The following is a 14,839-nucleotide window of genomic DNA, read 5'->3' as shown; positions in this document are numbered from 1 at the left end:
TGTGGTTCATGTGAGGTCGCACCACAATCACCACAGTTATCAAGTAAATTGGAACCTTGATATTGATTGTTATGCAGTGGTATTGTAGATTATGTTACTAACACTTTCTAGTCATTAATGATCAGATTATATAACGTAGATGGCTTTTACATTTCTTGTTGTAGTTATCGTATTACCTTGCTACCTTTGCTACCACAGTTATTTAATTCTCTGAAAAGTATTGTTGGATTTTTTTATTTTTTTTACATCATTTTTGTTTTCTATGCCACTTGATTATGAATTTTACCCAACTCAAATGATAACTGTTTTAGTGCATTGTTGATGTATGCTATAGTGTTTGCCTTTCATTACCCTATAGTTATAGTGCTCAGAATGCCCAAGATTAGACCTTACAATCTGTGACGTTTCCTTTCTGACCTCTCAAAACTTAGAAAACTATTAGTCAACAGGTTACTCTTCATGTGTAAACGAATCCTAACGAATTAACCCTTTTTCTTGTCCTCCTTCTCCTGTCAGAGTGCAGGAGGGAGTGGCTCGGCAGGACCGCAGGAGGTGCCCTCCATCATGGAGCTGCCTTTCGCTGAGCTGCACATGGGCAGCCTGAGGGCTCAGAGCAATGGAGCCATCATGGTGAGCGAGAGGAGTCCCCATCCCAATCCCCCCCCTTATATTAAAGTCACATGCCTGTGTTAGCAGGAGGATTGGGTTATAGATTAGGGTAGACTCTCCGTGCCCAGAGATCCAGACGGGTGGAGGATATGACATCAACGGCACTGTTGGCATTTATATATATACTCCGAATTAACATTAGAGTAAACATTGGTTTGTGCACGAGGATATAGTCATAATGGCCCAAGAGAAACTTCATCATCGTGGTTAAACGGTAGAGATGTGATCTGGGTATTTAGATTTGAGTATTAGCATAGCGCTTGGCCAGAGCATGGGCAGACATAAAAGCTAATGGTGCAGGAACATTGTGGTGAGAGCAGACATGGTGTTATGCCAGCACTTATATTTTAGCCAGAGCACATACTGTCTTATTAGGTTGAAGTCAGTTAGATTGTAAAGAAGATGCCAACAAACTATGTGTATGGCAGGAGTATTAGTCGTGTGTGTGTGTGTGTCCACATATGCGTTTGATATCTCAATGGAGATGATATCCAGCTTAAGTATCCGACATGAATGAAGCCTACTCTGTCCACTCTTTCTATCTTTCCATTGCTTCGCTCCAATCTTTCCCTCTTTTGGTTTTTCAGTATGGGCTAATCTCACATTTTAGTTCCTGCGTAGTAAAGCACATCTGGTTCTCCCTAAATGTTGTTGAGCCCCTCCCGACTCGTACTTACAAACATCATCACACGCATACGGACACGCACCCCACAGGCGCACACACACACACACACACACACACACACTCGCACCTTGCAGATGTGAAGCAGCCAACATATGAAGAGAAATAACAACAAATAAAACTCGGGATACTTTTGATCGGGGGGGGGCGGGGGGGGGGGGGGGGGGGGGCATAGAAGGCCTTTGTTTTCAAAACACTCCGTCCAGTGTCAGCTGCTCTCCATGCCTTGGTCCCACTATGTCAACAACTTCTCAAACCCAGAGGCCCAGATCTACAGAAGATTCCCCTGGTAAATGTCAGCTTGAGGAGCAGTAAAACCTTTAGAACATGAGGAGAACAACCTCCCCCCACCCCCACCCCCAGCCCCACTTCTCTCTCCATTTACTGCCAATTAAGAAATAGCCAGCCCTGATGGAAGGAGCCTGCAATAAATTATGGCTGGTTTTAACGAGATGGGGAGTCAAGATGGGCTGCTTAGTAGGTTAGTGTGTCACAAAAGTTTGTTTCCTATGACCCTGTGGAACAACAAGAGATCTTTTGGAGGAGGCACGACACGCGCACACACACACACACACACACACACACGAACGCGCACAGTTTCTCCGTTGTAATGTTGACAAACACTCCACGGTGTCGCTAAGGATGAGTAGTGGTGGGCCATGATGCCATTCTTTCTCTCCCAAGGGGAACGGCAGAGAGGTTGAAGTCTGTGTGGGGTGCCTCACATGTGCTTTTTGGTTTCTTTGTGTGTGTGTGTGGTTGGTAGGCCACTTGCGTGTTCAAAGGGCCCTCTAATCATGATGTGCACTGACTTCCCGGCTCTGTTCGTCTTAAATGGTGTAATTGCATATTGTGCTTGTGGGTTCTCATTTTACTAATATACGTTTTTTCTCTTTGCTCTTTTTTATAGATCACAGAAGAAGGCCTTGGCATTCCTCTAAAAGGTATTCACTCACAACCTGACTATGTAAATAGATGTGGGTCATGGCTGGAGAGCGGTATGGTTTTAGGCGTGTGTGTGTGTGTGTACTGTGTGTGTACTGTGTGTGTATGAGAAGTGTTTGTGTGTGAGAGAGGGAGAGGGAGAGATGGACAGATAGAGAAATAGAGAGAAGGAATAAAGAGAGATCATATGCCAGCTGTGCCCTTTAAAGGTGACATCATCATATTGTCATCTTTACATGGGCTCCATGTGTTTGTCTACCCAGAGGGCAGGAGCACAGGCTCCAGTTCATCTCCATGCCAGGACCCTAATTAGGTGTCTCCTGCACCGCCTGTCATGAACTGCAAGTCAGACAGCTAAGCAGACGCTTAATTCCCCTCACCGTCCAAAGATACAAAGGGCAATTCAGAGAAGTGCTTCACGTAGTCGACAAGAACGAACAGTGCTTAATGTTTCATATTACCCTTATGATTACCCAGATGAAAATCTTTGGGAAAACGAGACCGTTTTAATGTTATGCTTATAGCTGGTCTTTCTGGAGGTGAAGGCTTTTAGAGTAATGGTTGTCCAACCTTTCTCCTATGCATTTACAATCCTGAAGAATTGTTTCCAAGCATTTGCCTCTCCTACTGCGATATTGTGGCAGGTCTTGGTGTGCTGTGTTGAGCGTATTAGCAAAGCCCTGTCATTAGACCCTGCAGGGGGCCAAGTTTCCTGGAACCAGGCTGGGTGCCTTTGCTGTGGCATCGTGCGTCTGCTGCTGTAGGATGGTGTTGCTCCGGGGTAACCAAAACTCTGATCCTTTCTGATCCAACACACACCCCTAAAATCCATTGGGTGTTTAAATCGGCCAATATATTGAGTTGAGTCAACAAGGAGCAGGAAAGACACCAGACATGAATCCCACTGAGGGAGAACTACTACTGCTGAGGGTCAGAGGGCGTGCTTGAGCCACCAGCCTCCTACTCACCAGAGTTCCAGTCCCCTACTCCCCCTGCTCCCTCCCCTCAGGTGACATTGTTCCTCGGCTGTTTGTGGACTGCATTAAGGAGCTCAGATTAATGCTCTATTTACAGTTGCTGTGCAGACAGAGCAGGGTGTTTGTATACGTGCACCTGGTGAACGTGCGCGTCTCTCGCTCTCTCTCTCTCTCTCTCTCTCAGCCACCACCCCTGTCTTCTGCTCTCTCTCTCTCGGTCTCTCTTTCTCTCTCTCTCTCTTTCTTTCTCTCTCTCTCTCTCTCTCTCTCTCTCAGCCACCACCCCTGTCTTCTGCTCTCTCTCTCTCTCTCTCTCTCTCTCTCTCTCAGCCACCACCCCTGTCTTCTGCTCTCTCTCTCTCGCTCTCTCTCTCTCTCTCTCAGCCACCACCCCTGTCTTCTGCTCTCTCTCTCTCGCTCTCTCTCTCTCTCTTTCTTCCCCTCTCACATACTTGAGCTGTTGTTCTCTGTGGCCTGCCCATGTTGTAAGATGCTTACAGTGGCATCAGAGCACAGCAGCTATTTCTAACACTCCACTATCATACTTGCCTTGCCACCGAAGCACGAGATCTCGTGACCAAACAAAGCCTGGTACTCATGACAATGGGCAAGGCTGCAATGGTTTCATGCGATTTGTCTGGACCAAAAAAAATTGACACACCCTTGTAATAATTTTAGTACCTCTCCCTGTCTGTGCATTTATCACATGTGAAGGATTCCCTATTCTTAGAACATTGTTTTTGCCTCTTGTTCCACAATAGTCCAGGCAAAGTAGCGTTTTACGACAGACTTATTGTAAAATATTTTTTTTCAGCATAGATCATTTCTATGAGGTGTCCAGAACAACATACTAAAAGTCCTAAGAAATCCTAGTTGAGGAAATATGTTTAGGTAATACCTGCCAGGGGTATGGTGTTTCTGCCTATGCAATTAGGACATATTCAATAATTGTGACGCTCATGTGCATATATTCAATATTCACATTACTTTTCATGTATACTTTTACTATGTAAAGTTTTAATGTGGTAGTAGTAAAGGAAAAAAATAAGCCTATTTGGGTGTATTTTGGGCATATTCAATTAGTGTATAGCTCATTTGCATATTTAAATTCCTTTTCAAAGAAACTTGTAATTAAAAATGTTTTACTTTTCATGGGTACTTTCATTGTGTAAAGTTTTATGTTGATAGGAGTAAAGGAAAAAAATACATTTTTGAGGTGTATTTTTGCCATGCATTATTAGCACACATCTCAGATGAGAATTAAACATATTTCCTCAACTAGGATGTTGTTCTGGACACCTCATAGAAATAATCTACGCTGATTTTTTTTAAATTTGTTTTTTAATAAATTCTATTTTGGGCTCCAAAAGGGCTATTTTGCCTGGACTACAAATCATATCTTGGCCCTTGAACCTTAAACGTTTCGGAAAGCTTACCATGTGCCTGTGTGTTCTGCTGTGCCAGGTGGGAGCGGTGAGAATGAGGTCTCGGTGACCGTGGTGGCCTCAGAGCTGCGGCGCTACGGGGTCTGGGACGGCGGTCTGGCACAGGACGGCTCGCTGTTCCCACGTTCAGGCGAGGCGGCACCTTCGCTGCTCCTCCTAACCGTGTCCGACCCCCAGGCCTTGCTCATACACACAGAACTGATGGAGATCCAGAGCATCCACAAGCCAGGTGAGACTCCCGTCACACACACACACACACACACACACACACACACACACTGTAAGAGGAAACACACACTTACAACTCTCCAAAATATACTTAAGTATACTTCCAAAGTAAACAGGCTTCTACGGACACTAAAGGTGACATGTTGATGTTCAGGTGCATGTTTGCCTAAATCAAAATCGGTGTGTGACTTTCTTAATGGGTTTACGTTAGGGCACGGAAAGTTCCACTTCTAAACATTAGGGGAGGCATAAACCCCAAAGTCAAAAACATCTTGACATGCTATCTTTATTGGTCAGCTCCTAATTTTGTGAGGTAGAAATAGTACACATACTGCAAGGAAATGCTGAGTTGCTCTAATAAACTCAATCTCTCCACACACACACACACACACACACACACACACACACTTAATGAGGTGCCATAGGCCTGGGATATCACAGAGTTTGTGTGTAAATGTTGACTTCGGGGACGGGGCGTCCTGCTGAGCATAAGTGGGATTTAAAAGGCCAAGACTAAGATCAGCAGGTGGGGCGGCTCCACAATCCAGTGAAGGATTAATTGAATTAGAGTTTCAGTCGAACTGCAAAGGTCAGTGGAAACCACCTCACCCTAGCAGTTATGGGGTACTGCGGCGGTGATTGATGTTAGACACAAAAAATAAAGTCCACCTCGCCTCTAAGTACCCAAAACCAGGCTTGCACTCAGTTTCACTCAATCATGGAATCTGTGAGGACGAATCGCTGGCAACCATACGTGGATGGATCTAGTGCTAAAAATATCCCCCCCTAAATTGAAAAGTAGAGAGACTGAGAAACAAATCCCAGGCAAATGCATAATGGCCCGACTCCACCAGCTGTGGCATTCATATGCTGTCTCTGTGTGTGTGTGTGTGTGTGTGTGTGTCCGTCCTCCATGTGCGTATGTAGGTCAGGCCAGTCCGTTTCTGCTGCTGGTCCTCAGCGAGCATCTGGAGGACCTGCAGGCTGCTCTGCTGGCCTCCATCATAGACCTGATAGGCCTCCGGAGCGGCCAGTCGGGTCTGGCCACCCCCCTGGCGTGGGCGGAGGGCCTGGAGCTGCTGCACTGTTCGGGCCAGGAGGACCACCTCCTCGCCCTGCTGGGTCAGCAGCCAGACAGCCCCCCGGATGCGGAACACGCCGAAGCGCACAGAGACTCTAAGAATGGAGAGGTAGGGGCAGACAACAAGACGGCAAAGCCACACACACACACACACACTACAGACATAACTTCCTTCATTGCTTGACCACTTCAGAAGATGCAGGGGGAAAGTAGGCCTTGTGGAGACATGTGCACACACACACACACACACACACACACACACACACACACACACACACACTACAGACATAACTTCCTTCATTGCTTGACCGCTTCAGAAGATGCAGGGGTAAAATAGGCCTTGTGGAGACATACGCACGCACGCACGCACGCACGCACGCACGCACACACACACACACATCTCCTCATGTTACAATAGTTCAGACAGATTAAGTCACACTAACCCTAACCCAACCACCTCCATCACACACTCTTTCTCCTTTGCTCCCTTCTCCCAAACAGAGAGATTTGGGCCGCATGTCAACCGCCCGCACTACAGAGACATGGCAGGTGTCATTCGATATACTGTTAGGTCTTGGCAGAGCCCAACGCCTATAAATCAGGGGGGGGGGGCTTGACTGGCAATTACAAGGTGGCAAGTGATGGTTTTGAGAGGACTGAGCAGTTTACTTTTGCGTATGTATGTGTATACATGTGTGTGTATACATGTGTGTGTATACGTGTGTGTGTGTGTGTGTGTGTTTCCACGGTGGGGCTGATGAGGTCCTCACTTTTATTGGGTCACCTCCAGCTGCATCTACATAAGTTGGGGGTTCACTTGGAGGTGCACACTGGAACAAGTCGAGGGTGGAGGAGACAGAAACAGAGATGGAAGGGCTTACCCCAAGCCGAGGGGAACAGTTAGATCTAGGTGGGTGGGTTGTTTTGAGGGGGTTCAGAGCCGGAGGAGAGTGGGGTTTGGGTTGTGGAGGTGATGGGGAGCCCAGGGACAACCAGCGCCTCCCAGAGCCAGCTGGCAGGGCAGAAAGTAGGCCACCTCGTTCTGCACTTTACGAGCTGGCTCGCCTGGCCCCACCGTGGAGAGAGCCCGGCAGCCGGGGACCAGCCCAGGCAGGCGAAAAAAAAAAAAAGCATGCCGTCACCCTCCCCTCCTCTCCTCTCCTCTACTCTCCTTTCCTCTCCTTTGCTCTCCTCTCCTCCTCTCCATCCATCCTCCTTCGCCACTTTATCTCCCTGGTGCAGGGCGGCTGTAAAAAAAAAAAAGAAGCTTATCTCGGTTTATTTGTATTTATTCCCATTTTTTCTGTCTTGCCATGCCACATTTCGATCTGGTTTGATTATTTCTTTCCACGCTAAGCACCAATATTAACAAAATTGTGTTCATTTACGTGACAGGAAGCTATTGTTACATGTCGGCTTCAGCCAAAAATAATATAGCAGTGGAAAAATCTGAAATCATTTAGGGCCGTTTTTTGGGGGGGGAGCAACTGGATCTGATCTGCTCTAATCGGATGGTCCTGGGCCCTATTCTTGCTCCCAACAGCAGAGCCCATCTGGGAGGGGTGCCAGTCAGTCCTCGCAGCCTATGGCCAAAGCCTCCAGCTCAGCATCCAAGACCTGGAAGACTCGGACTCAGTGCAGGAACCAGGCCCTGCCTCGCAGGTAAATCTCATTCAACCCTTCGAGGGACATAAAGCCCCTTTAGTTGCAACTGGGGAAGCTTCTGTTGCTAGCTGGCCGTGTGCTGAAAGCAACAGTAACTGTAACATTCATGGCTTGTTCCTATTCTTTGGAAGAGAAGCAACGTCTCGTTGTCTAATGTATTTCAGGTGCGAGTTGGCGATGTTTAAAAACGTCTCCTAGATTAAGTGCATTTAAATGTTAACGGCTCCCTCCACAGAAGATAATGGTAGTACCAGGTTTGGTTATCAAGGGCCTTGTACTGGGATTTGAATTCAATCTGAAATGAAAGTGTCATCTGAAATGAAAAATTTGATTGTGCCCTCGTTTTCGTCCCAATGCATCTGTGGGGATTTGTCTGCTTGTCCTAGAAGACTACATCCGCTCTTCTGTGTTATACTCAGCATAACTGCAGTTATGTTCTTGCTCTGGTGTGGTGTTGGGTACATTATGTTTTTTTTGGTCCTCAGGTTAATTCAGTACCCCCCACCACCATCCAAGGGTGGAATCACTGTGACTACAGAAGATCTAGAGTGCTTAAAAAGTGGAGAGTTCCTCAACGATGTTATCATTGACTTCTACCTCAAGTGAGCTTATTAGCATGTTTGACTAGGCTATATATATACGTATATTGCATTTGTCAAATAAAACCACACAAGTACATCAAGTTTTGTTTCATGTGGATGAACTGTACGTCCCTCTGAGGCCAATGTGTATCACGTGTGTGCACATGATATGTGTACAAATACACGAAGCCTAACCAATGTTCCCCATCTTCTATCCGTCAGGTACCTTCTCCAGGAGAGGGCCGACCAGGAGATGAGAGAGCGCTCGCATGTCTTCAGCAGTTTCTTCTACAAGCAGCTCACCCGCAAAGACACAGCTAGCGAAGAGGCAGCGGAAGGCTCGTAAGGAGCTCAGCTCAGAGTATTTTCTCTGCTTGAGGGGGGGAGATAGACCTGTCTGGACAGGTCAACTGGGCACACTCACTGATCTCAAAAAGAAACTGGATAGCCATGGAATCAAAGTGAGGCATCGTGGCGGCCATTTTACGGGGACCACTTTCCTGCTTGAGACCAGTGACTATGACAGACGATGAATATTAGATATAAGATGTTTAATGAATTTGCATATTAAGCCTTATAGTAATGTCAAGTTTTCATAAACCTTGTTATATAGCTTGTTTTTGCTTGATATATATAAATATTTTCAAATATTGAAACTTGTTCGTCTATTGTATTTTATTAGTGTTGATGATTAGAACCTGGCCAATTACTATAAGGCTTAATATGCAAATTCATTAAATATCTTGTATATAATATTCATCGCCCGTCATAATCATTGGTCTCAATCAGGAAAGTGGTCCCAGTAAAATGGCCGGCACGATTTTTCGTGTGGCCTCACTTTGAAACTGTCAGGAACCATGTGATGCGCTATCCAGTTTCTTTTTGAGATCAGTGTTCACACTGCATAGCACTCACGTTTGTCACGTCGCCTGGCCAGGGCTTAAGGCTAAAGTGAGCGCTAGCGCTGCTGCACATTAAACCACTCGGCAGCAAAAATAGATTTAGGAAGGCATCTGTAAGAAGCACTGACTGTTTTTGTACTGGTGCACTTAGTGAACAGTGACAGTTGTGTCAATTTGTAATAGTAAACACTAACATTTTTCCTCCAAATCGTCAACTTGGTTATTGTGTATGAGGATTCGATACTGATGGGGATTGTGCTCACAACAGCTGCTGAGCCGTTTATTTCACACTGTAGTCTATCGGTTTGTTGAGAGAGCTAACATGGTAATGATTGCATTATCTCTTGGTCTTGTAGATCGGAGTACAGGAGACATCAGAGAGTCCGAACATGGACGAGACATGTGGACATCTTCAACAAGGACTACATCTTTGTGCCAGTGAATCAGGAGTGAGTCATACATCACCCAAACAGAAACACACATTAACCTTTGTACTCAAAAACACACTCACACCATCACTCATTCTGTTCCAATACAATAAAATTGTTCTATAACACACACACACGGCACACACACACACGGCACACACACACACGGCACACACACACACGGCACACACACACGGCACACACACACACACGGCACACACACACACACGGCACACACGCACACACACACACACACACGGCACACGACACACACGGCACACGACACACACACACACACGACACACACACACACACGACACACACACACACACGACACACACACACACACGACACACACACACACACGACACACACACACCACACACACCACACACGACACACACACGACACACACACGAAACACACACACAAGACACACACACACGACACACACACACAAGACACACTCACATAGTGTCCAGGCCTTTCAGCTTACTGCCACTATGGGAGCCAACTGAGCACCTTTATTATAAGTCAGTGCTCCCATTACACTGAGCGCTAGGCATGGAAACAGTGAAACAGAAAAGGGCACGGAGTCTGGAGGGGGCAGACCACCGACATAGCGTCACAAGGCCTCGGGAGTCGGACCAGGGCAGCCCCCCAGCCTCTCACTGCTGTGGCCTACATACATCAGACTCATGGTCTGGCATGTTTACGTTCTACATATGGCAGAAATTACCTATGCAAATGTGAAAGTGCAATAGCCAGAACGAAGCGAGGCTTAGTGTTTCCTATGAAGAAAAAGAGCCTGGTTTTTTTTTCAGGCCTGAATTCAAGGAAGGACAAGGCACAAAAAGGCTCTGTGTGTGTGTGTGTGTGTGTGTGTGTGTGTGTGTGTGTGTGTGTGTGTGCACGATTGGATGGAAACCAAGGACATCCGTTCGGCGAGCTGGACAGGTTCAATATCAAAGCGGCAATCAAGTCAAAACAAGAGCAGTGGGACAAAAACATTATGCAAATGGGAAAATGATCTAAGACATGGATGTTTAAATCTGACATGGTGTGCTCTTGTAAAATTGAACAAGACCACAGTGTGTACATGCGCGCGCACACACACACATACACACACACACACACACACACACACACGTTCTCTGTTCCCTTGCCTCTCTTTACAGACACACACACACATACATACACACACACACACACACACACAGAGGTCTCTACATAGCTGCTCCACTGAATTGTGAATGTCACTCAGTGCTGCATTGTTGTCCACAGTCCAGGGGACTCTCTTTAGGTAAATTTGATTCTGCAGTCAAGTGCCTGTGTGCCTGTGCCATGTATTTAGTAATGATTGCATTGTACGTACTTGCTTGCTTACGTACTTCCTTACTTACTAATGATTACTGTACCTACTGTGGGTACATCTTTGTGCTTATGCAAGTTTGCCCTCACTCTCACACCAAAGGGCTCACTGGTACCTGGTGGTCATCTGTTTCCCGGGCCTGGAGAAGCCCCAGGTTGTAAAGTGGGGAGGCCCAATCCAGGAGGGGAGTACTGGGTTGAAGAAGAAATGCGAGCCCCAGGCTTCCAGCCAAGGTATGGAGGCCTCGGGCCCAATGTTCCTTTGTTTTTTTTTTCTGTTGGGGGGGAACATGAAACAGGTGTGTTGGCCTGAATGAAACATGTCGGTATGTGTGTTATTCCAGTAATTAGTCCTGCATAGAACTCCTACTCCTCAAGTTTCATCGTTAACTTCACTGGATTTGCCTATGGATCATCGAAAAGGGTGACAAAATAGGCTTCTGGACAGCATAGTCCCGTCTAAGCACATGAGAAAAGAACACTCAAAACCCTGTTTTAGGATGCTTGGAGGGTTTTCAGTCGTGAAATATATTCCCTGCTCTAAAATAAACAACCAAAAAAAAAGGAAGATTTGGTCTGTACCTGTAGGTCAGGGCGACTGTGCCAAGCATGAACTTGAAGTTAAATATGGAGCTCCGAGGAACACATAATTCAGCCAGATCAGTGCAAACAGATTTAGAGGGCCATTAAAGGCTGAAACTATTCTAACAGACTCTAGTAAAGTCCGAAACGTATCTGTAAGTCCTCTTAAAAAAAAAAGGTTCTGCTCAGTTCATTGTGTTGATGAGAAAATGTGAAACTGATGTGTGTGTGTGTGTGTGTGGGTGTGTGTGTACAGGGCCCAGCGGACGACCCACATCCTACCAGAGATCACAAGGTTTGCCGGTAAACAGCATCCTTCCTAACAACTTCCAATCAATTCTGCAGGGATGTTTAGAGTGCCAGTATTATTGTACATGTAGATATAACTTTGTGGTGACATCTCACAATGTAAATCATTTTAACCGGTAATAACTACAGCTAGTTATCACTCAGGCAGGGTTTTAGACATAGTGAAAGGTTTTAACTTCAGTAATTTAATTACTTCCTAGCCCTGAAGATGAAGATAGCTAATTTGTTACTGATCTGAATGTACTTAGTTGTATTTGTTTCCTCCAGGACTGTACACAGCAGACTTGCACAAAAGAAACCATCTGTAGGAGGTAACAGCTTTACTTACTGACGTAACCACTGCGGTTCAATCAAATCCTCTTATGTTGTGTGTGAACTAAAATGAAAATAACCATGAACCATATTCCTACTTCTTCTCTCTGCCAGGCCATGTATCCTGATCATGGATTCTCTTAAGCTCTCCTTCCATGAGCGTATCTACAAGCTCTTAAGAGAGTAAGTGCTGGTCACCTCTGTGTGGGTGTCTGGGTGTGTGTTTGCTCTCTGAGCCAAGGTGGCATTCAGAGTGATCTCTTCCATGAAGCATGGTAAATGGTGTCTGTCTCTCTGCATAAACCCTTGCTCTAGTGCGTGTGTGTGTGTGTGTGTGTGTGTGTGTACACGAGTACGTGTTTAATGCATGTTGTGTTTTACCCCCTTTTCCGTCTCAGCTACCTGCAGGTGGAATGGGAGGTGCGCAGAGGCGTCCCTCGCCGTTTCACGCCAGACAACATGATGGGCTCGCACTGCAGAGTGCCCCTGCAGGACAATAGTAGCGACTGCGGCCTCTACCTGCTCCAGTATGTGGAGGTTTTCCTGCAGGTACAGCCACCTCAGCCCTCCCCCTCCACTCCCCATCTCAGCAAAGGTCCTTTCATTCCATCAGCTGGTGGATCACGAGACTTGCATAGGGACATTTAAAATGAATGTCTCAGTCTTCTCATATTACAAAGCAGGCCCTCATTTATGTGTGTGTGATTGTGTCCGTCCATCCACTACAGAACCCAGTGGTGCACTTCGAGCTCCCGCTCCGGCTCGAGCGCTGGTTTCCACTGCAGCAGGTGCGGCGTAAACGTGAGGACATCCGTGAGCTGGTGCTTCAGCTCTACCGGCAGCAGGGAGCAGTGAGGTGAGAGGAGAGGAGAGGAGAGAGCGTCCAGGCTCCGTTCAGAGAAGACACCCTGCATGCAGACTTGTCCTCTTCCAGTGGCCTTGCTCAATTTGTTTTGAAGGTTTAATTAAATATATTTCTATGTTTTTTTTTGTTTTTTTTTTCTGATTTGATTTTTATTTAAGTAATAACGTTGATCCGTTTTAAAATTTGTACAATGCAACGCTGTATACATTATTTATAAAACTGTGAATGCACATACTTAGATAAACTACTTGAATAAGATGTTTTATAGTTTTTACAATTGCTATTATGCCATTAATGTTGAGACCAAGGGAATATTAAAAATGTTATTTTCTTACATTTTGTTTGTTTTCTTCTGCGATAAACTTATACAAAGTGCGGACCAAAAGTTCTGAATGTTAAAGATGTTCTTCAATTTCAATATATCCGTTGAAGAGGTAATTTCTAACTCCGTGAATTTTTATGATTACTTGCAGCTGCAAACAATAGTGGCATTACAACAAACAAGCGGAGGCCATTTTTTTTCTATCATTTTACTCTTTGGCTTCAACGTCTTCATTTTCCAGGGCTGACGATTGAGCAAGCTTGGTAAATGACCCCTTGTAATGTGATTATTAAAACAAAACCTCGTTTTGCTCCCCTGTTGTGTTTATGTAGCTTGGCCACGATCCGAGTGGGTCTCTCGATCCGTGTATATAGTCTTTTTTTTCCCCTGTCTAGAACAATGAGGGGATATACCCGAAACACATCAGTGAACAGCTTATTCTGTCCGTCACGTTGTTTAGCCTGGAGGGTGTGGAGGACACATGTGAGATTGGGCTACGGAGCTTTGGGGGCGACGCACAAGGGACAGGCTTGATGGGCTTTTCCTTCTGCTTGTGCAGTGGGTATGTAGAAGAGCTTCCAGAGAGGTGGGCATATGCAGTTAATGGGGTTGAGGAGGCTGAGTTGTGGAGGGGGTTTTACCGTAATTAGACGCCGTATCTCTGTAATTTGGGGATTGAAGCCGCTGTGAGGGGTCCTAGACAGAGACAAAACCCTTCGGCCCCCCCGCAGAGTAGATCCTACCGCCACAATTGCTTCATCAAGTGCTAAACACCATTATCATGAGTATTATCCGGTTCCTGATGCATTACTTGGAGCATAGAGTGAGCAAGGCTTAGAAATCTCTTCACTGAGAACTACAGTACCCAGACCTGCACATAGATACTGTACTTGCATTAATGTCATGGGCCCTACCAGAATGGACCTATGCAACAAATATTGCTTTATGTATTGCCCGCTATTGTGGGATGTATGAACCAAATATAATGTATGAATGTAGTCGAGCATTGTCAATATATCTCCAATGGAAAGAGCGGTGTTATGATTCGTCGCACAGTCCCTCAACTGACCCATCTGGTGATGTAATCTAATCTTATACACAGTATGACCTCTATATTGGTTTAAAACACAAGACAAAGACCTTACCATTCACAACAACAACAACACACTGGTTTCTATTTATGGTCGCAGGTCAATGGGTTGTTATTTAGTTTTGTGAAGTGTTCATCAAATCTAATTGAAAACCTAACCACTTTGAGTGATTTCAGAAACCACAAACTTTAGAGTGCTTCATTATATGTGTTTGAGAACCTGCATAGTCCAAACCTTTCCTGTCTGTCTTTTTAATATTATCCATTCCATGGCTTTCTCCTAAATGGTATCCCATTAGTGTTCTCCTCCTTCAGTTTTAACACTGCACTTTCTCTGGAGGTCAGAGTTCACTGCCCTCTTCTATTCGTGTCAAAGCCCTGTAGT

At 45.6% G+C, this 14,839-nt stretch overlaps 1 protein-coding gene across 1 annotated transcript in view; it reads left to right on the top strand.

Annotated features, from left to right (window-relative positions):
• senp7b (SUMO specific peptidase 7b) overlaps positions 1–13,319 on the top strand; it is a 23,334-nt gene extending 10,015 nt beyond the window's left edge. Inside the window, exons 8-21 of the mRNA XM_080834889.1 lie at positions 517–630; positions 2,262–2,295; positions 4,738–4,947; positions 5,874–6,136; positions 7,571–7,689; positions 8,178–8,294; positions 8,496–8,615; positions 9,532–9,624; positions 11,078–11,208; positions 11,813–11,859; positions 12,133–12,176; positions 12,292–12,360; positions 12,576–12,726; positions 12,906–13,319. Of these exons, the coding sequence (XP_080691015.1) occupies positions 517–630; positions 2,262–2,295; positions 4,738–4,947; positions 5,874–6,136; positions 7,571–7,689; positions 8,178–8,294; positions 8,496–8,615; positions 9,532–9,624; positions 11,078–11,208; positions 11,813–11,859; positions 12,133–12,176; positions 12,292–12,360; positions 12,576–12,726; positions 12,906–13,037 (1,644 nt within the window). The 3' untranslated portion in view covers positions 13,038–13,319. The remainder of the gene's footprint in view (positions 1–516; positions 631–2,261; positions 2,296–4,737; positions 4,948–5,873; positions 6,137–7,570; positions 7,690–8,177; positions 8,295–8,495; positions 8,616–9,531; positions 9,625–11,077; positions 11,209–11,812; positions 11,860–12,132; positions 12,177–12,291; positions 12,361–12,575; positions 12,727–12,905) is intronic.
• Positions 13,320–14,839: the final 1,520 nt, after the last annotated feature.

This window comes from Sprattus sprattus (assembly GCF_963457725.1).
Source record: "Sprattus sprattus genome assembly, chromosome: 3".
Classification (NCBI taxonomy): domain Eukaryota; kingdom Metazoa; phylum Chordata; class Actinopteri; order Clupeiformes; family Clupeidae; genus Sprattus; species Sprattus sprattus.
The sequence above is the reverse complement of the archived record's forward strand: the minus strand, read 5'-3'. Positions and strand labels throughout refer to the sequence as shown.